Genomic DNA, 22,694 nt, shown 5'->3' with positions numbered 1-22,694 from the left:
CTTTCATATTCTGTTAAGCAACAGTACCTAATTTACTTCCCATTTCAAAAATATTGTGCAATTTTAAGCGACATTTTTAGACTGAAAGTAAATAATGAATCAGGTAGCACTTGAATAATTAATGAATATGAACAACTAAATTGAGACAACAGAATGTTACATGTGAGAAAGCAGAAATACCTGTAGTTTTCATATAGGCAAAGAATAGTACAAAAATTCACTCATATTCCAAACTTCAAGTGTGAATGCACACCTCACTCAAGTCAGTGAGTGTGCTGCCCAGAAACAGAATGATGAATTCAAATATATGCTTAAATGCATCCCTGCATTAGTGCCATAGTCATTCTGGAAGATGATCAAACTCATTAAATTATTTGGGCTACAATTTTTCAGCCTCATTAAAACCTTAATTGTTTGAATGTTGCCATGAAATGAGGAAAATCTGCTGGACAAAGCTGCCAACACACAACCCACATACTGACAACTGTTTAAGGTATTTTAATGTCACAAAAATAATATAAAATCAAAATTCATGAAAGAGGGAGTAAAAGGAGACTATGCAGAAAAGAAGAAATATTCCTAACCATTCAGTTTGGAGCTTGCTTCTTGTAAATGAGCCAAAAAAAAAAAAAAAAAAAAAAAAAAAAAAAAAAGGAAAAGAAGAATAAAAAAAGAAGAATAAAAAAGATTTCATCATGCAGTGATGAACTAATTCAAAGCTCCTTGTGCACAACGATCTCACTTTTGCTGCAAAGGACCCCGAGGAGAATGTATAATATTCAGCCATTGGATATTACATATATCCAAAAACTATGTGAGAAAATCATGGGCTCCAGAGTCTATACATACAGACTATTCCAGAACATTGCATTTTCTCTAAAATAATGTTTCCTTTAAGTTTTTGAACACAAAGACCTTACTGTTGAAGGTCTTTTCTGCAGTGAAAGCAAACTGTGTTATTAAAGACAGCAACATCTGCTTGCCAGGAAGGTATCTGACCTTAAAGCAGCTCTCACAAAACAATGGTAATTGTAGGAATGGGGACTTCTTTAGTATATTCCTAGTATTTTATTTACTGCTGCTTGGATCCTTGTAGGCTGAGATTTAAAATTAATTGCAGGAGGCAAATGAAGGACGCAGACGTCCTTACCTGATTTTGTTATCCACAGAGAAAGTCTTTCATCTGGAAAATAAACATCCTCTCAAGATCCCCCAAGTCTTCCCAGACACAACTGCTTCCCTTCCCAGAATCATTACGGCAGGATTCAGTGTAATATGTGAGAGGGGTGCGCTTCCTGGTTCCACGAATAGCAGGGGATTATCAAATGTGACAAACGACTACAATGAGCTGTGAAATTTTTGCTTTACGAAAGCAACAAGTCCTATTCTTGGTGTGCTTGAAGTGGTTTCAAAGTGTTTTTTGGTTTCTTCCACAAAAAAGAAAGTGTAATATTAGAGAAAAAGAAAAGAAGTGAATGAAATAATTAATATAAAAATCAAATACAGCCTCCAAAATGAATTTCAAATAGAGTTTCATTGTTACATTGAATACATAAAAAATAGTACGTGGAAGGACCTGGCAGCGTGCCTGGATTCCATTTAACTTCCGAAGGAATACATACCAAAAAATGTACTTTTTTAAAACCATGAGGGGCAATAAACATGGCATGGGCACATGTGATAGCAGGCTTTGAAAAATTCCACACTGATGGATTACTCCGAGAATGTCTTGAAAGAAACTGTTTAAAAAAAAAAAAAAAAAAGGAGTTGATGGAAAGGTCTGATTTTACTTCTTGCTGCTTATTTGTGATTTTACTTCTTGCTGCTTATTTGTATACAGTGTTGCCCTGACTCCGCTGAGACACATCTTAGAAGCAGAAACAATATACAAGGCTGAGATACCACCCAGATTATACATTTGTGTAAGCCTGAGTGTGTGCCTGTATTGACAGGCAGTTAATCCAGCACTACCCAAACTAGGCCGGGTTATCACCTGCATCAGGTTCACGTCTTTCTAAATGATTATGAGCGGATAATGGWTCAGCAAGTGGTGATCCATGAAGGAATCTACAGCGGAGTCTATACTCATGTTCAGTCTGTGCCTGTTTTGGCAGAGATACTGATTTCTTTCATGCCCTAAACAGTGTGAGCTGGTGTCTCATCCACGGTATTAGGAACTCACATGAAGTCATGCACATGAGTAATGAAACGCACAGCTGGACTGATGGAGAAAGACAGGACTCGTGTTGCAGTTTATGGATGGCTGCTCTTTGGTCCGGGACTGTGGTAATGAATCCCTCTGAATGAGCCTGACTTTTGTTCCAATGAACAATGAATGAAGAAAACAAGTAAAGAACGTATCAATTAGCTGCAGGGGCCTAGTGCACTAATTTCTGCAAAATTGGCTAATTCTCCAAGCATATTTTATTTATAAAGACCCTGATTTCAAAGATAATAATGTATCTTGCAGTGTGAGGTACAACTCATATCATTGGTAGGGATTTTATGAATGTCCTGGAAGCAGAGTGAAGGAAAAGATGCAGGTAGAGATCAGGAAGCAAAAGCAATTGCATATTAAATTATTCTGGATGATTATAGTATCTGCACATTTTCTGCAAACCCAACTGATATTTCTTTGAAATATGAGAGACATAGAGGTGAGTGGGCAAGTTAGGGAAGGAATGAAAAAACAAAAAAAAAAGAGAATTTATATCTTTCAAGAGTGTGCCAAAAAATGAGAACTTGGAAACTGCTGAACTTTGGCTGGGAAGTCATTGAAGGGGAAGAATTTGCTCTTCTGAAATTGAGACACTTTTCTTAAGTGCTTAGCTGATATCTAGTGATAAGCATGTTGAGGTTTTCTTACCGAACTGACTGATCTTATGTTCACTGAAAGGAAAGCCCGTGATTGCCATCTAGACTTCTCAAGACAGATTATACGCAGCTAATCTTTTTGTCACCATCCTCACTGCCGTATAAAAAATACTCCATTGTAGCAACACCTGAAATTGTCTAGTGTCATGAACTACAGATGAGCTGTCTTTCTAGAAAAAAAAATGATTTAAAATTCAGCCTTACATTTTTTTTCTGGCAACCTGTCCAGAAATGACATCAGTTGACGTCTGAATTCAAAGTTGATGGATAGGTTTTCTTTTAAAAGGACCTATCAGTTTGCTTCCTTGCCCTTTAAACTAAATCTGAACCATATTCTGACTTCATTGGCTGCTAAAAGCTAGTACTAAAAATACTCCAAGATATATGAATAACAGCTGAGGTCTATGCTACATGTTTAATTCTGAGATGAAAGCCGGAATAAGTGCTTTCCAGATCTAAAATTCCTCTGTTCTTCATTATATACTGACTCTCTAATAGTAGGATTCTCTCTGACTCTCTAATAGTTAGAGCAAGAYGTTAAATGGGCTATATGACTTCCCTGAACAATTCTGAGAGTGTTTTAAGGGTCTTTGTCATTTTGAAGAGTTTTTGAATGGCCTGAAAACTATCAACTGTGACAGGAACTGATGGCACCACTATGTTGTCCATAGAAGAAACCTTCCCTTATCATGAGGAAGGAAGGTTCTTTACTCTTGTGCTAAAAATGATCTATCTCTCCTGGCTTGTATCGAAATGGAAGGAAGTTTGAAAGAACCCAGGACGCCAAGTTGAAGATGCTGTGACAGCAAATGTGGCCACCTCTGTTGTAGGTGAGTGAGATGAGGGTATGGGTTGGATAACTGTCCTTTGTGCYCTTGGGCAGAAGAAGTGAAGTCGTCTTTATACTTTGTCATTTAATTCTGTGTGGAATCAAGTGTACTAACAAATGCATCGCTAACTTTGTCACTGTAGAGAAATGAGGAAATTGTCAGGTGTTTCTGCACTGATGACTCACTAACTTCCTTACGTGGATGTCATGATGACAAGGTGCTCTTTTCCACTGCRCACAGCAAGGATGTGTTTCAAAGGCTTTGATATATAGAGCTAGATAATTTCTACTAATGAATGTATTTGGTTAGCACCTGTGAACCTGCAGACCTAAGCCCTTGAAAAGCCAGTATTTAAGGTGAACACCTTGAAGAAATGGGGATTTCTTCTTTATGTTCAACATGTGAGTCAGACATTACTAGCTTTGCAGACTTTACCAGCACAAAAACAGAGTTTCACCAGCTTTTGTGTGTTTTAAAAGGGACTTGCAAAGTCTTGGAGTTCATAAGAGAGGATTCATGCTTGAACAATAAAGATATTACACATATCCGTTATATGTTGTATCGTGGACTGCTTTTAAAGCCTGTGCTCTGGATTCAGCCATGGGACTTGCTAATGATTCCAGCAATGACACTTACTCAGGCAAATGGTGAATGTCTTTTCTTCTGCCAATTGAAATAACCAACATTAGCAAAGAAAGAGAAAGCTAAGTACAATAATAAAAGACAGGAAAGATACAACTCTCAGGTTACAGTACGTATTGGGATTTTGACATTGTTTTGGTGCTATGTTCAGCTATCAGAAGGAATCCAAGTTATGACTAAGTCCACTTTTTTAGGYTCTTGACAGAAAGAGTTTGACAGTATCTAGGAGAAAAATACTTGGTATTTAATGAACAYCAATGAAGAAAATTATCTGACCAAATACTTGGTGAAGAACTGGGGAATATAGTACAGTACAGCTCATCACAAATTCAGACTTGGCAAGTAGTATTTTGGTTGCCGTTCAGATGGTACTGTGGTCAAGTTGCAGTTGTTTTTTCCTTTTAATTCTCCATCTTTCTTCTATTCTTGTTCCTGCACTCAGCCATATATTCTCTTATCTACAAAAAACAATAGATGCCATTCCCTATTCCTCAACTTCCTCCAGARTAGTTTGTGTTATTTTTGTGTGTGTGTGTGTGTTTTGCTTTTTCTTTAAGAGTGCAAAGATTGAATCATAAAACTCTTCTTTTCCTGAGATAGATGTCTAATTAAACATCTACAAGGCAGAAAASTGAGGAGGTAGAGGGGGAGTAATCAATGTTCGCATCCTGTGGCATTCACATTCAATTATACTGCTGAAACTTGGAAGCAGCAATGTTTTAAAGCAATTATGCAGTGTTACACATTACAGTTATTCCGGAATCTGTAGTCTGCTCATAGTCTATGCTTTTATTACTTCAAACATGTCCCTCATTCCTAAAATTAGGCTGCACTTAATGAAACAAGATATGTAGCTGTCTGATAATTAGCAACAGCTGACAATAATAAAATAAGCATCACAAAAAAAAAAAAAAAAAAAGGAAAATATGCCTTGTTTTTGATTCCAGAATTTTCATAGAGTCTATGATCTTGTTTCAGCATCAGTGCAGTGTATGCACAAGCAGCCCTGATGTTTTACACTGCAGTCTGATGGCTCTTTTGCACAGGCCATCCAGAGACCGTCCCAATACACACATACAGTCCTAGCACCTCATTGCAAACTAAGAATGAGAAACCATAAGGTGCCTCTCTGCAATCAGACTAACGCATCCTTGGCTCCCTGTACACRTGTCTTTCAACCCTCCCGTGTTTTAGCCTTTAGTTTCTTTCACATACATGTAGCATTTGCTTGAGAATTATGCACTTTCTTGAAGCAAAAATGTCAGGAGAAAACATAGCTGGGTATTTTAAATATCATGGAAGATGGATATCTCCCTGGGAATATAAAAGACTCGAATTTCCTTGGTTCCTCCACCTGTTCTATACACCTACACAGCACGTTCTAATTATAGTATCACTAATAACACACTATTTCACTTTTTGTTGTTGTTGATGCTTAAGGAAAACAGAACATTGCAATCAGATAATATAAAAATTTTACATGATTAAGCCAAACTCTGATCTAATCTACTATCCTGTCTTCAGTAGTGATCAAAAACAAAGAAGTAGGGAAAAATATATATTACTTTCCTAGGATACACTGTTATCTGTGCCTGTAGGTGCTCATGCCTTCTAGGTTACTCATGCCATGATTTCCGGGCTCCACTTGTTTAGATTTTTACAATACATAATGAAAGATTAAATAATAACATGGTAACACTGAAAAGGGTTTTTATGTTTTCCTATAAACTTTCCTTGAGTTTTCAGACACCCTCTCCCCACTTGGCATTGCTCTCTCAAGACATCAGTGTCCTTCACTCAGCCCTTCACACCACTGGGTGGAAAAGATAACAGCAAAKGAAATTTGCTTTTGTTCTACTGGTGGTTTTAGCTTTAGGCTCCCTAGCTGGACTGACTGCAGGGACTCCCAGAACACCTGTGAAGGTCCATGTTTCTCTTCTGTACCCAAAACCTCAAGCCAGCTGCTTCCAGCAGAAATATTTTGGCAAAACCTGGCGAGAAATTGCTTTATGTGTTCAAAATTCAGAATTCAGATTCACCAAAATTCAGATTCTGGAAACCCAAGGGTGAAAGAGCAGCAGGCTGTGAAGTCACAAGATCCTCAATAAAAACAYGTGTGGTTTCAGGTGTGCCACTGAAACTGAGTGGTTAACCTTCAGGCGTACATGGAAAGTATACATCTGATATATAAAACCAAGTTATTTTCTTCTTATTCATGCCGTTTAATCCTCAGATAATCAGGTGTCTAATTTCAAGTTTTCTATTCATCATTAATTCGATGTACTACCTGAGACCACATATTTAACTTGAATTACACTAAGAAGAATTGAAAAAATGAATGTGTCCTTAAAATGTTTCTGGTTTTAGGATATATATATATATATTTTTCTAATAAATCTGTGCTGCTTTGTTTCTATGCATTAAAATTAAGCAGCCAGCAAAGCAGGGGACCTTTTATAGGACTAAATATATATATAAATATATATATATTTATAAATAAATAAAAATAAATAAATAACAATAAATATATAAATAAATATGTAAATAAATATAAATATATAATATATATAAATATATATAAATATATATATATAAATATATATAAATATATATATAAATATATAAATAAATATATAAATAAATATATATATTTATAGGACTGTGGTGATACCCTGTGACCGTGATCCAAGCTCAAGTGCGACTACATCTTGTGCAACCAGAGACGCCGCATTTGATCTCCCCATGTTTTGCCTTCCCGACTTTAAAATGGGGGTGGCGGCCCTTCCRTGCCTCACACGGCTGCTACGACGAGAAATAACCCTCGGGAGCTACCTGGATGCCACGGGCAGAGGTGGGAGTTTGACACGAAACGGGAGGAACGGGATCGCGAGCGTCTCCGGCGGCGGCGCCCCCTGGCGGCGCGGGGCGGGCGCCGCTGGGCGCGCTCCCGACGTGGCGCCGCGCGACGGCCGCGCGCTCCCCGGCTCCCACGCGAGTTCCTCGCGGCCCGGCGGGGACAACGTCGCGTCCCCCCCCGCGTGGGAGGGGGTGGGGGGGGCTTCGCACGTGGGGCGCCCGTCCTGTGGGACGGCGCGGCCGCGCCCGCCCTCGCGCGCCGCCTCCGCCCGTTGGGACCGTTGGGCTCTCCCGGCGCCCCGGAGTCACGCGCGGCTCCCGCTCGCGGTGACGTCACCGCCCGCTCGCCGCCTCAGCCGGCGCTGGCGGGAGCTCCGCGCCACGGGCTGCGCCCGGCGCCGCCTCCCCGCTTCTTCCCGTCCCTTCCCGTCCCCGCGCCGTCCCGCCGCAGCCCCATGTTCGCGCCGGAGAAGCCGTCGGGGCAGCAGAAGCCGGGCCCGTTCGGGAACATGGCGTCCGTGGGGGATTTTAACGTGCTCAGCTCCAGCATCCCGGCCACCAAGGTGGAGCTCTCCGTGTCGTGCAGGTACCGCAGCGGCGTGGCGGACGCGCCGGCGGGAGCGGGGACGGGCGGCGCCGCTGCCCCTCGCCGCGGAGCCGCGGGCGCTGCCGCCGCCGTCCCCGGCGTCGCGGCCGGGCACGGAGCTCCCGTCCAGCCCCTCGGGCACCATTCAACGCGCTCCCGGGATAGTGCCACCAAAGCGGGCGCGTTTCCCCGTCGTGTTTTACCAAACGCTGCGCCTGAGGAGTTAAAAAAAACACCCGCGCAGCCCGTCTGTGCGGCGCGTGCGGCAGTGCCCGGTGCCGGGAATCACGGAAGTCCTGCTCCTCCTTAGGAAAATCCTAGGATTTTCCATTCGAAAACTACTTTTTTTYCCCTTTTCTTTATGGGCTTTGAGTACTTCGGGCTCCGTTGGCATTTCGCAATTTCTGCGAGCGCGCCCCGGYAGTCTGAGAGCAGCGATTCCTTTTCGCTGGCATCTCCTAGCGGATACCGGGAGTTGTCAGCGCTGCTTCCCGGTGGGAAATGACAAAGTTTGCTCCCTTTTCCTGGTGGAGCCGCTCTGGAGTTGCTGCGGTTGGAATCGCTCCTCCGAGGACGCGCTCCAAACTTCCCTCAGAAAAGCAGGATTGGGTGTTTAGCCAGGRCTCCTTTTGAAGGCAGCTGGGACGATGAGTAACGTGGAAAGTGTGAACTTGGCTGCCTAGAGCAGGAACTCTCTGCCTGTCCCGGCAGTGGTGACCAGGAACAACCGCAGGAAACCCCGCTCCCGTAAGCGCTGTGGGTAAAAACACCCAGAAACTTCAGTGCTGCCCTCAGATTCCTCAGAGAAACTGTCACAATTAGCAGCTGCCAGATCATTTACGCTGTTTTTGACCCAGTTCAGTTATAATGAGTTTCTTTCATTCCAAGTATCGTTTGTATATACCAGCAATGCCTGGTATATACCTGAAAAAATGTGTTTTTTTTTTTTCTTTTATTTATTTCCAAACCTTAGTTTTGTCACGTTTTGAAAGCTCCTCGGGTGGTTTTAAAGGAATGTGGATGTGTCACATAGCTGATCACTTCTCACCTTAAGGACCTTACTTACAATCAGCTCCAATGTCTTCCTCTATGTTTCTTCCAAAAGGCACAGATGTTTGGTTAAAGCTGCATTTCTTGTTTTTAAAAATGCTTTGGCTTCCTGGTATATCTTGATGTCAGGGGTATAAGCATGAGAGTTTCCAAGGTGATTCCCGTATTCCTCATGTGCTGAAATGATGACTTCTGATGGCAAAATCATGCTTTAAATTTTAAGTATAAAATGAATGACTTGGTGACAGAGGTTAATGATTAACACATGACTTGATTCATTTGTAAACACAATCTTTGGCTAGAGCTTCAGAAAAGCAGTGTTTATCAAAATTGTGAAATATAGTAGGATTAAACTGTGCAAAGTGTAGCAAATGCTGAAAAATATTTAGTAATTAATGCTTTAGCTTCTTTAAATAGCTAAAGAAAAATCATTTWAAATGGGATGTCATGACATTAATTTTCCCTTGATATTTGCAGACTCGTAGAATTAATTTGGTCACTTGTTTACAGCAATAATTATCCTTTCTTTCCTTGMATCTTCTGATGCCTTTTTTTGTTTGTTTGCTTTGATTATAGTGTCTAGAGGTTCTTCCAGTTTGTTCAAATTGTGTCAATTGGTGGTCAATGCAAYGTTGTTGGTTCTGTGCCTGTGCCACCRAATCACTTTGGGAGTGTAGTAATATTCTCTTCTGATTTTTATTTATTTATTTATTTATYTTTTCAGGAGGAATACAGCAGCTCCTGTTCCTTTAGCTTTATTTCGGTGTGTCTTGTTTGTTAGCATTTCCCGGGATAATTTGCCTTGCATGCCCAGGCTGTCAGTGCTATCAAATTAGGCAGGATTCAGTACTGTGCAGATGGGATCACGCTGCTTCTCATCCAGAGATCCAGCCTGTTTTACCTTGAGGAGCTTGTCAGGCATCTCACARGATGGGAGATTCCTTATATATGCAAAATTTAAATCCAGGAAGTGTTTTAGATCCCGTGTCACAGATTCACAGATTCACAGAATATTTAAGGTTGGAAGGGACCTCTACAGATCATCTAGTCCAACCTTCCTGYTCAAGCAGGTGTCATGCTCTTTCTGGGGTTTGTTTATGACTGTGGAGTCTTTGATATGATTCTCTTGGCAGGTGGAATACCAGTAATATCTATGGGTTTTACAGATGTTGGAGAAGTGAGAAATCGTTTTAATTCTTTCTTAATTATTGTTGCTACATATCTAACAAGCAGTAAGTTCACTTTATTTTTAGACTTTGTAAGATGTAGATTCCTTAAAAGCAAGGTCTAGTCTGGCAGAAGAACTTCAGCATCTCATTGTGAAAGATTCTTCAGTGTTGCTAAATAGAGGACTATAGTGTAGATGAATGGTTTTGTAGCCATCTCCTGCACCTTGTAGGTTCATATGAAGTRCACTGAGGTGTGATGAAACCTTCACTGTCTCCTGCTGTGCAGTTTCCATAAGTTGTGGGTCATCAGCATTTCTCATAGGGTTGTCATGTGCTAAAAGGTCAGCACTCTAATCTGCCGGTCCATGCGTAAGAGATTACACTGGCTGCTCTTTGCTGTTTATTGCAGTATTCTCGTCCAGCCCAAAGGTTCCTTTTCCTGCTTTGCAACCAGGCACAGGCCTGGCCTTGAATCTRCCCCCTCCAGATGTGGATATAAACCTGCAGTCCCGGGTGAGCCTCAGGCCGTGCCAAGAGGAAGGGGGCACCTGAGCCACCTCATCTCGTCGTGTCTGCACTTGGCCCGTGGTACCTGCTCTCCTCTACCCCAGTGCCCAGTGATCTTCTTGGTTAACTGTRAAAAGAAGATAAATCTTGAAAAAGCTCCATACTCTAGTCTTGCCTTCTCCATCTTTCCCACTATCAGTGCAGTTATTTATGTTGTTGCTAGTGCGAACTAGTGTGTTTTAATGACAAGGACCCCAAGTAGGCGACGTTTATTGCGTGCTTTAAAATCTGTGCTGTGCTTATAAGTTCAAGGTAGTTTAATGGGCTGTCAAGTTTTTCATTTTGTGTGAGCTGTGTGTTGGTTTCTGCTTTTCTCATTTTCTGAGGTGCTAGTTTTTTTCCCCACAATTGCCAGTTTCCTTGTAGTTTCCTGAGTAAACCACAGGCTTTGTGAACCTGTATCTTGTAACGCCAAGAGTTTCATCACGTCTCCTGTTGAATATTTATTTCCAGGTTGAATGAGAAGCTATCAAACAGAATTATCTTTCTGGGGATAATTATTCCATGTGTGTAGGAAGGTGAAACTGTAGACTAATCATTTTATGACTTCAATGTTTTATCAAAGATGCCATGGTCTTAAGAGAAATGGTGAAGTCTTGTAAAATAGTGACACGATACAGATTCACTTTGTCCATTCAAATTTGTTAAAGACTTCTGGTGTTAATATTGCTGTGGTAAACTTCATGGTGGATGAGACCATCAGTCATCATCATTCTGGATTATGCTGGATGAACTCCACGCTGGCTCTCCTCCCGCACCAGGCATAATGTACATGGGGGAAGAGTGAACTCTTTAAGGAGTTATACTCCTTACTCCTTAAAGAAGTACTCCATACTCCCTAAAGAAGTACGATGGGGTGCCCATGTCCTGTTTGGGTGAGTGCTGCTTCACCTTGAACAGAAAGTTGGTCTCAATGAATGGACTGAGTGGAATTAAACAACTCCTGTTCTCAGTAGTCAAGACAATCTAATTTCAGACTCTCTACATGAAGGAACACAAAACTGCTACTTCAGATTCTTTTCCCTTTCTCTTTATCTGCCAGTCAGCAGGTCTTAGCAGCTGTTTCCYAGTGGCTGCTGTACCCAACAGCATGTTGTATTCTATTGTTGATTGTCTTAAAGATTAATTTCTGAAAAGATCTCTTCCTTCTGGCCTGTTCATTCACTTCCTTGTTATTTGGGAGTATTAATTATTTGTTAGAAATTACTATGATGGGCAGATGCAATGGTAAAGCACATTTCCAAGTCAATTTCTTAAGCTTGTAACTTTGTATAATTTTCAGAATGCAAATTATTTTATTCTACTTGTAAGGATGTATTTCACTTGTCCTGTGTGTGTGTCTTCCACACATCGATGGAGCTGCCTAGACTATGAGCTAATGTCACCTGTGGAAAAGAGGACTCTCGGGAGAAGAAGAATAAACCGGTGAAGTGCCCATCAAAATAATCTCTGTGATGCACTGCAGCTAGCCTGTGTTTTTTWWTTTWWTYYTTTTTTTTTTTTCTATTTCTGTACTGTTAACTTCTAAGCAGACCTCTCTGCGACAGCTACTTTTTAAGGCAGTTGTGTGTCCCTGTAAGTGCAGTCTTGCCATTGTCAGCACACGCCCCAGGTTCATGGCAGCTCAGCAAGGCCTAGAACTTGCCAGGCTTTGTTTCAACTTGCCTTCATCTGGAGCTTTGTTTAACCATGTTTAACTGTACAGCAATTTTTCTAATGGCCAACTGGCCCAACTAGTTTCACTTCTGCTTGTCTTTGTATATGTATATATGCTCACGTGCTCATCATGTTTTCTACAGCAACTGGGAGCAGGCAGTTACTGTGTGCGGTGGGACCCGTGCGTGGCCCTGGCATCAGCGGCCTCGGAGCGGGACGGCCACTTCTCCCCACACGGGACCTGGGAGCCGGTGACTCCCTCCAACTCCCTCCCGCGGTGACAGGCCTCAGAAGGGCAGTATATGGCAGGGTATGGAAGCAGGGAGAGGTTATTAGTAGGAAGCATATAGCAGCTTCAGCAGCTTCTTCCTAAGGCTTTTTTTCTTTAGTGTTACTTTTCTCGTTCTCCTTTTTATGTAATAATTATATTTGAACTGAAAGTAATCTTTTGATTAGACTGTTAGGATTTCAATTACAGTAAATTCTTCACTTGTCGTTTAGAGGATGTTCTCTTTTTTTGTCCATAGAAACATTTTGAGTGTAAGAGATCTTGAGATAGGTACAAGGTGACAAGTGCGTTTCCAGGAACAATAATGGCTTGATCAATCTTTTGCTACTCAAAAAAGTGATGTACAGTGAACTGGTGTGGATGTTAGATACCCTTTTTCCAACCCTATCTCTGTCCSCCCCCCTTCACTCTCTCCCCTTGTGATTATTTTTTAGTCTGTGATCTGTTCCCCATCCCACAGAGCAGGATCAATGGGTCAGCACCGAGGGAGCAGTTAGCAGCAAAGGGCTGTTTAAGAAGGCACAGACAGTGAAATCCCATTAATCTGCTACTTTAAATGAGTGTTCTGGATGGTTAAAAGGAATGGTGAAATAATTTGGGAAGTGTTAGCAATGGCAAACATGTCAGGAATGGTAGATGTTTTTGTTTATATCAGAAAATAAATGATAGGTAAACACAGACAGCAATCATGAAAATCAACCTATAGATCAGTTTTCCCRGGGCAACAGTAGATCGGTGCTTTCACAGCAGCCTTTTGTCGCTCTGATTAGTGGTTTCTGTGCTGAGTCTCATTTGAGCGTGGAGTTCAGCAGCACTATTTAAACTTACCTGSTCAGCTGGTAACTGGTAAACTTAACTGTGGTGAGATGAGAAAAATGAAAAAGCCGTATTATATCTTCCACAATGGCTGGATAGCTTTAATATATGATAAATAAATAAATAAAGAAAAACATTCCATTTGGGGCAGGAAGGAAGTTGCCCAACAGTGCTGGTTTGCTTACCTTCCAATCTGTCTGAGATAGAAAAAGAATTAAGGTCTTGATTGGTAACTATTAATATAAGTCTCTGTTTCTGCCCTACTAAACTTTTACACTCTTTTTGGTAAAGTTGTGTGATTTGAGCATCATGACAGTACTTGAGGGATTCCATTCCTTCAACAGCAGTGAAGCAAACGGGGCARACTGGCAAACTGCTGACCTGTGTCAACTAGAACAACGTGGTTGGTTCCCAAGAATGAAGGGATACAGTTCACAGCTAAACACATAGAGAACCTAAGAATTTTGAAAGCAAAAGATACAGAGATATTGTGTTGATTGCAGCTGGTGCTCTCTTTCTGGCAGCTAGTTTGGAGGGATGAAACAGCTGATGGTACAGGTGTATTGGACATTTCCATTTCCTGATCACTAAGCAGTAAATCTCCTTGCCAAGGTCTGCRATCATCTATRGAGACTCACAGGATACAAAGAGATTGTAAAGAGGGAAGACAAGATTCACTTATTTCTGAGAAACAGATGCTTCAGGAGAYTTCTTATGCAAGAGATAAATCCTRWTTATATATTTATATATTTATATATTTATATATTTATATATTTATATATTTATATATTTATATATTTATATATTTATATATTTATATATTTATATATTTATATATTGGTTTGTAGGATGGTCATAAAACTCATGGAAGCTCCTTTGGTCCTGTCCCCTTAGAGACTTCTGAACCAACGTGACTGAAAATACCTGGAAGGCTAAAAATTATTTCTTTGTCTTCTTCAGTCAAACTTTACAGAAAATGTGAGATCATCCTAATTGTCTCTCTTAGTCAGGAAGGCCACCATTTTCTGGCATGTAAGCCTGTCCTACAGGTTATTCCATCAGGAAGATTTATTTCTGAGAAATGTATCTACTTTTAGTGCTTGGACATGCTGAATCTAGAAATATAGAGGCTAATAGCTTTTTTTTTTGTTGTTCTGTGAGAGTACAAGAGAGTGTAAATAGCTAGGGGTGGATGACTACTTAAGCTAGCACTACAGCTGAAAAGTTGTTGGTGAAATTGCACTGCAAGAAGTCAAGGGGACTCTTGAGTCAAGTGGCCTCTTTGGATCACGTGGCATCTTATGTAGGGCTGACCATTGCAAGTCCAGCAGTGACAGCTAACATGCAGCTCCAGTGATGTAATGCGGTGTGTTACAGTTAGCAATGGAGTAGGTAATGAAAATGTACATTTATAAAAACTAAAATAACTTTGAATAACTGAATTCTGAATTTGCAAACTGTTGAATGCTGTGTTTCGCGACCATGGAATCTTTGCTGGTCTTAAAAAAAGATTGAAGATGGAGAAAGAAACCATCAGCACTTGGAGAGAATTTGGACAATTCCTACTGATATACAGCACAGTTTTTGTCATTAGGAATTTCAGTTTTCTGATACATAAGGAATAGACTTTAAAATATTCAGTTCTATAGTTAGTATAGTCTATGCTTCAGTGCCAAAATCTTTCCTGATGGAGGAATTGAAATGCAAAACAGATCTTTTCTTCTCTGATGTTTAATGAATGCAAGTAAGATATTGAAAGCAGTATCAAAGTTGAAATGTGTTGGTAAAATTACCGTGTTTTATCTTTGGATGATTGCTAATGTTTTTAAAAGCTGAGACTTTCCAAAATTTGAGAACTCATAACTGCCATAAGAAACAGGGATTTCATATTTTGTTTCATACACAGGGCTCAATAAAAATTACTTTTCAGAGCTGGAGTTTAATATATTGTTCATTAAAGTCAAATAAAATGAAGTATATGTGATTAAGGTGAGTAAATGTTGCCTTTTAATATAGATCAGTCTTGTTAACATCTGCATGATGTATGCAGGACAAAGGACTCAGCAGACAAGCAACATAGACTGTAGTTTCTGCTTAGTTATAGATGATAACTAGATCAGGGTTAGATATCTACATCACAGATCACAAAAGGGTCTTACATGTACAAGATCTTTAACACTTTGCAAATACAAAGAAACTATATCACTTTGACAAATCTTGATTAAGCTCATGGAATTGCACAAAATGATTGTGCAAGTCATAGCTAAATATGATTTACCTTTTCTTCTCCATTTATTTTACTTTCTCGATGGAATTTGCTTTCATTGTACCATTGTTCTTTATTCCTGCATTTCTAACTTGTTTTATACTTTCCAAATTATAAATTGGAAGGTGGTATCACTGTGGCTTCAATTTATTTATGCTTTTTTTTTTTTTTTTTTTGGCTTAGGTAGCTATGCTACTGCAAGTATTCTGGGAGGTCCACTCCAGAATATGTCCTGGGTAGCTGCACAATGAATTCCTTCAGGAACTGTGATAGTGCTTTCTGCACAGATGTTCCTAGGCTTCTCTTCTGTAGCTGTATAATGTATGTGCTCCCCCAGGTAAAACAACCTGGTTAAAACCTCTTCCTTCTCCCCAACAATTCTCACCCCAAAAGATTGGTAGCAATTCCTCTTAGTTGCACTGTCGATCTGAAACATATAATGCATTTAGGAAAAAAAATGCTATGTTAAATCAAARTAGTTCTAGTTTTATTTCTCTTGGCATTTTGGGCAAGTGGAAGTAACAGAAGTTTTAAATGGTTCTAGTCTATGAGTTTTTGAGCTCTTTTAGGATTGTTTTCTGAGACAAAGTAGTGTACTATCAAAAAGAAGGGAAAGAAATATATCCTGTATTGGTCAGAAACTGCTATGGACTCTTTAGGAGATCTAGATGGTTAGAGTACAAATGAAATAATGTGAAGACTATAACATTGCAGAAATAAAATTCTTTTGCTTTTAGCATTTCTTATGATTGTAGATTCTCATATGTTTATATGCCATGAAATTTTCATATATTCAAAGGAAYATTTTTAATTGTATTTCTACTGAAATGAAAATGCAGTAGTGAAATTGAGTGGTTTCTCCAGCTGTTAAATGAGCTGCAGACGTTGGTCTTTAAGTGCCTTCTGAAACTGCCTACTTTGGCATGATTTAGAAAATCAGACAACATCTGCAAACTTTCTGAGGATATTATTTATGTTAGAAAGTTGAAGGGCAGAATTTAGGATATAACAAACTATACTAATTCAAAATGTTGAATTTGTGATCTTTAAAGATCACAATATAAAAAATATAAAAATACTGAATTACAGTATTAAACTTTGGCACTTGAGCTTTACGCTCCCTTTAGAGATACTGGCTATATAGAAATCTYCTTAGCTCAAGATTTTCCTGAGCAGCAAAAGCTGGTGACTAGGAAAATTATCAGGAAGTATTTCAGAATCTACTGWATCTTCACTGTTTACCATTTTTGTTGTTGTTTTTTGTTTACTCCTGACATGAACTTTTGCTCACCATTGGAATCAGAATATTGGGATAGACAGTATTGAGTATGGACACTATGTTTGTTATGTATGTACAAAAAAATAAGAGGAATAAATACAGGGAGAAAATCTGAGGTTTAAAATGAAAAAAAAATAAATACAGGAAATGTTTGAAAGAGCTCAAACTACTTTAGCTATGAAAAAAACTTACTAAAATGGTTTGTTTTGGGATCACAAACACTAAAATAGAAATCATGAAGCCATTGTAGAGTAATAGAGAACCTAAAAATGGTTTGGGTTCTTAAGTAGCARCATGGGATGCCTATATTAGAACCTAATATCCTTGGATTTTTTTTTTATATACTTGGATTTTAGTAACATCTTAATTTTGATTTTTTTTCTTTTTTTTGCCTTTTTTGGGGTTAATCAAAACCAACTGTAGATACTATAAATTAATGATATGTTTAGGTTTGTTTAATTATAGAGAAGTGGGAGGAAATTTTCATTTTGTATTGTCACTTCTAACATTACAGAGCTTACTGTAGTGTCCCTTGAAGCCATTTGTAAGGGTCATTGTCAAATACAGATTTGGAATCACTGGTTTTACTCAGTTCATTTAAAAATTTAATTTATATTTGTCCACTGTCACTAAAGATTCAGTGTAATCTCTCTGAGTATAATTAAATACATGTATAAATCCTGAATCTGATTAGAAAAGGCCTTATGTAGAGGTATCATGTAAAGGTTTTGAGCTCATTATAAATAATAATTTTAAACCTACTACTTATTTACTTTAGCTAAAGTAAATGCCAACATTCTTGAAAAAAATATCTTTGATTCTTTTCCCTTGTTCTTCATTTGTGGATTTGGCAAGTCCTGAAATGGGGGTACAGGATCCTTTCCTTTCTGAGGCTTAAGTGGGCCACTTAGAACATAGGCATTGGACAACATATTATTATGCATTTCCGTGCTATTCAGCAACAGGAAAACAATGTGATTTAGATCTGAGAGAACATAATAAATGACGACCTTTACAGAGTCTGTACTAATTATTAATAAGCTGTAAGGGATGTAAACTGGTTATTTAATCTTTCCTCTTGCTCTGGGGTAGGATCAAAGGACTAATTAGGACTTGTAGCTATCTAACATTTCTTAAAGACCTCCAGTGATRGTGATTTCATGTAATGCCTGGAAGCCTTTAAAGATAAAAGAGTCAAATGGTGGAATAAACCTCATCATTTCCATTGCAGTGCAGAAGATTCAGTACAGGATTAAAACTATTTCCACTTGTTCTGTGAACACAGAGGTCAGAATCACAGAGTGGTTGGAGTTGGAAGGGACCCCTGGAGATAYCTGGYCCAACCCCYCTGCTCAAGCAGKGACAGCTAGGGCATGTGACACAGGGTCGCATCCAGATGGGTTTGGAAGACCTCTGAAGACCAGCTACACTTCGCAGCAGTGCTACTTGTGTAGATATATTCCTCAGAGTTCTGTTTATTTCTGCCTCCTTTGGACTGTAGTGGCCCTGTGTCTTTCTTGGCATGCAGTGCCTCAACCTTTGTTCACTACTTGAATTGAATACTAAATTTACCAGCACTAAGATGGCCAGGTAATTACTGTAAAGTGGTATTATTGTTTATTTATTCCAGTATGCTTTTCTCTCAGAGGCATGAGATTCACGACCTCTGGTCTGTTATCGTGTCTAGAAGCTTTATTTAATATAACTGTATATCCAGTGCCCATTTTGTACTTTTGCTGCTAGTTAATAGCTAAATTAAACTTGCTKCCTGAGCTCAGTATGTCTTTCTTGTCCCTCTTCAATGGTGCTTTGGATTCTTTTCAAATCATTTTTTTAATTTGTCAAGATTATTTTAAAGTATACYTCTTTAAAGTGTTCTTTTTTGATGATGAAACTGATAACTATTCTGAGAATAGCCTTCTAGTCAGTTTTGCTACAGCCGTTCATGTTTTATAATAACTTCTTGTAATGGTAATTTGTGTCTTTATATAATTCTCAGTTGGCTGAAGTACGCCTTCCACATGATGTTGGGACTACATCATGTTAGACAGAAATCTATTCATGCTTCTTCCTCTTCTAAGATTGTTAGGGATGCTCTATTTTTAATGTACATGCTGTTTATCTTGTAATCTTCTTTTACCTTACTCAGCCTTGACAGATTCTTTCAGGTAATTGCTGATAGTGCTGAGATGCCATCAATGTTTGAAGTGTCCTGTGATAGATATTCATCAGTTCACTGTCTTGAAAATACTCACATTGTCTAGAAATTGTGCTACAAATTGCAGTAGGTAGCTTGTAAAGATAAATTTATTCATAGCAAAGATCCTGAAGAAGTTRTGTTAATGATTTAATTGTAATGCTCAGGAAGATACCGAAGTCTTGGTTCATCTWACCTTAAAGACTAGAATTCCATTTAGAGTATTGTTTCAGCTTGAGGTCTAGGTCAAAAGCCAAGATTGTTTTGGGTTCAACGATTCATCTATGGTAGAAATCTGTGATTTAAAGTAATTTCTTTTCCTGATCCCTTATGTTTTTAATGTGCTTCCCCTCTATTGCTTTTCACTTCATGGTATTGGAGTGTTTGACCCACAGTTTGTTCAAATGAGTAGACAAAATGAAAGGTAGAAAGGCTGGAGCGTTAATGCTGACAACATGACGTTGTGCATGAGAAGGGTTAAAAAAAAAAAAAAAGGCTGATCATCAATCAAAATTGATAAAATTTTGATACCTTACTTGTATCTTTCAGCATTTTTTAATAAATTGCTTTTTTCTCTGTTTTTTAACAGAAATCTTTTGGACAGAGACACATTTTCAAAATCTGATCCGAGTAAGTATGCACTATTTTATTATACATCCTCATTGTGTATTCCAAATGTGTAAACACTGGATTAAAAATTGTGTGGATGATTTTATTCCATGCAAATTAAGTTCCCTTTGTGATGATTGTTTAAAATAATGCTAGAAATGTTTGTAGGTTCTCTTACAGGAACTGGGATTTTAAAGATTCCATGTTCCAATACTTGTGAGATATTTGATGCCCTTGTTTTAGCAAACAACCCCCATTTTCTTGAATGAATGCAGAAATGACTTTCACCTCTTTTAAAATAAGCTGTTCTAGATTTCTGTCAAAACTACTTAGCAGACTAAACAGACTTAATTTAAACCACTTTTTGCTTTACTCCTAGTGCAGTGATGTCTACTGATCTTGGGGTCAAAAGCTGAGAAAAAAATTATATTATTTTGTCTTTGAGAAAATTTCTTGATATGAGGCTCATAGATAACATGAAAAGTGATAGGTTCATATTTTCAGATATAGAAGACAAGGACTTCCATATGAACTTGCCCTGAAGTTTCGTGTATGAAACAAACTCAAGAATTGGTATGAGTTTTAACAAACTTTCATACTGTGGTCCAGTTTTAGACCCACTGAATTTGTAACCATCAAATCTCATAATAACATAGCACACTGTAAATTCATTTTTCATATTAAGATCCTGTTAGGTTTAGCTGAGTCAATTCTAATATGCTTTTCAAACTCCGGTTAGTTATAGAAGGATACAGCTGATAGCAAAAATCCAGTGCTATCCTCATTGAAGGAGGGACACACATAACCATAGTTGACACCCATGCCCATGTCAACAGACTTCTTCTGAAACTAAAAAGGACCTTTTGATTTCTCCAGCCCTCTTAGGAGGCTTACATAGCCTGTCTTTGATATTGTAATTGCTATTCAATGTTAATTCCAATTCTGATCACTTCCCTACAATCTTGAGATTTCACACAGGGAGGGACCTGGCAGTTTGCCTCCCAAGAGGCAAATTACAAATTTAATCACTTATTTTGAAGAATACTGTGAATTTAGAAATTGACTGAACAATTCTTCTTTTTGCAGTCTGTGTTTTGTACACACAAGCCATTGGAAACAAAGAATGGAGAGAGGTAAGATACTTACGTACAGTTTTAATACAAATTGTATCCATGCTAAGCAGTGGTAATTGTGTATTACTGGTGTTTACTCCTGTATTACTAAGTGTTTACTCAAACAACTCAAATGCAACTCATTTCTCCATGAGAAAGTGAAAGCAAAGTAAGAAAAAAATACAAATTTCCTGTTTTTCACTCTGTCAGAAATGAGGTCAAACTTGCTATCAATGCAGACAAGGTTTGTGAATATGGAGAGAGAGAAAAACACTAAAAGTTCTGTGGAAGGCTTTAACTCTGGTGATGTTTAGTGACAGCAAAACTGATCTCTAGGTACAGTGTTGAGAAGAAGCTGGGTGCTTCTGCATAGGGTATGCCCYGACAAGAGACACAGCATTGCATATGGTTAACTGCCTTATAGAGAGAATTGATGAAACTCTTCTTCACTGTGGGTGTTCTGCTACGTGGCCTGCATTTAAAGAGGTCAGGGAGGAAAGAGTTATCTTACTATTGTGGGCTGTAAGAAGTCTTGTCTTCAGAGCTAAGATTTTACATCATTACCACTGAAGGGGCACAAAAAAACAGACCTCTTCTTTCTATTTAGTGTGCCTGCCAGTTAGCTGGAGAAACATGTTTCCCTCTACTGAAAGGTGGTAGATGTTGGGTTTARTTCTGTCAGATTAAGGGAATTAAATTTGTCTCCTGCTTGGACTAAAGCTCAAGTAACCAGGCTAATATATGAAATGTTATTTGCTGTGTTTAATTAAATTTCTGCTCCTTTTCTTCTGACCTCGGAGTGTGTTAGGCATCCTCTCAGTATGCCTGCCTACGACATCATGTTCCTCTGAGGGCTTGTGTCAAGTAATGGTGGTTTCAGGACCTGCATGGCAACTTGTCTTCTCTAAACTGGCAGAAAYAGTGGACGTGTACCCAAATTTTTAGAAGTCTGTGCTAACTCTAAAAGCAAGGGTGCCTTCAGGCATTCCTCTGCCTAAGTGGTTTGATGTAGTTCAGTAGTCAAGCCTAGATCACTATTAAACCATCCAGACCCTCCTGTGGTCCAAGACTGGGAGGGTTTTGACAGAAATTCTGGCTTTTTGTGGAGTCTCCTTCTTCTGAGATCTTTAAAAYCCGSTTGGACGCAGCCCTGTGCCACGTGCTCTAGGTGACCCTGTGTGTGCAGGGGGGTTGCACTAGATGACCTCTGAGGTCCCTTCCAACCTTAAGCATTCTATGATTCTATGATTCTTTTGTTGTTGTCTAAAGTTGAAGTGTACTTTTGTGATTTTTTTTTTCTGGTGCAATTTTTAAAGTATTCTCTGTTTTCTGAATCGTCTTTGTCCTGATGGTCAAGCAAACACATCAGCTTACTTAGAAAATTTTCCATGTGATAATCATAAGCTGCTTTAGGGGGATAATCAATGCAAAGATTTAATTTACACATCCATTTATGATAGATGCCACTTTGTAACAGCTAGCTTGCCACCTATGTAGCTAAGTGTATACCTATATTCATAGGTATGTTGCCACCTTCTAACTTTGTATTGTCTTGGACCATTTTATCATCATCATCATCATCATCAAAGCGGATATTATTATTATTATTATTATTATTATTATCATCATCATCATCAACAAGCGGATGGGACAATCTGTGAGGTTACTGCTTGTACTGCGTCTTCTCACGGATTAGAGAGTAAGCAGACGAGGTAATGCACTATAGACATATTGTTATAGCATATACAGCTATAGCTGTATAGACAGCAGGTAGCATATACAAGTTCAGAAGATATAGGAATTACAACAGATGTTATGAATGCCTGTGCTACAAAGTCTTACCCTTTTCGTAAAAGCCATAGTTATTTCTGTCTTGTCTGTCAAGAGTTGAATGTT

General features: G+C 39.0%; 1 protein-coding gene across 1 annotated transcript in view; it reads left to right on the top strand.

Moving 5' to 3' along the window:
* Positions 1-7,583: 7,583 nt before the first annotated feature.
* Positions 7,584-22,694, top strand: part of CPNE8 (copine 8) — a 76,978-nt gene continuing 61,867 nt past the window's right edge. The window contains exons 1-3 of the mRNA XM_026046386.1: positions 7,584-7,788; positions 19,667-19,707; positions 20,773-20,819. Of these exons, the coding sequence (XP_025902171.1) occupies positions 7,658-7,788; positions 19,667-19,707; positions 20,773-20,819 (219 nt within the window). The 5' untranslated portion in view covers positions 7,584-7,657. The remainder of the gene's footprint in view (positions 7,789-19,666; positions 19,708-20,772; positions 20,820-22,694) is intronic.

The sequence above is a fragment of the Nothoprocta perdicaria genome, unplaced genomic scaffold (genome assembly GCF_003342845.1).
Source record: "Nothoprocta perdicaria isolate Ctin4 unplaced genomic scaffold, notPer1 scaffold_44, whole genome shotgun sequence".
NCBI classification, from domain to species: domain Eukaryota; kingdom Metazoa; phylum Chordata; class Aves; order Tinamiformes; family Tinamidae; genus Nothoprocta; species Nothoprocta perdicaria.
This window is presented reverse-complemented; position numbering and strand designations above follow the sequence as displayed.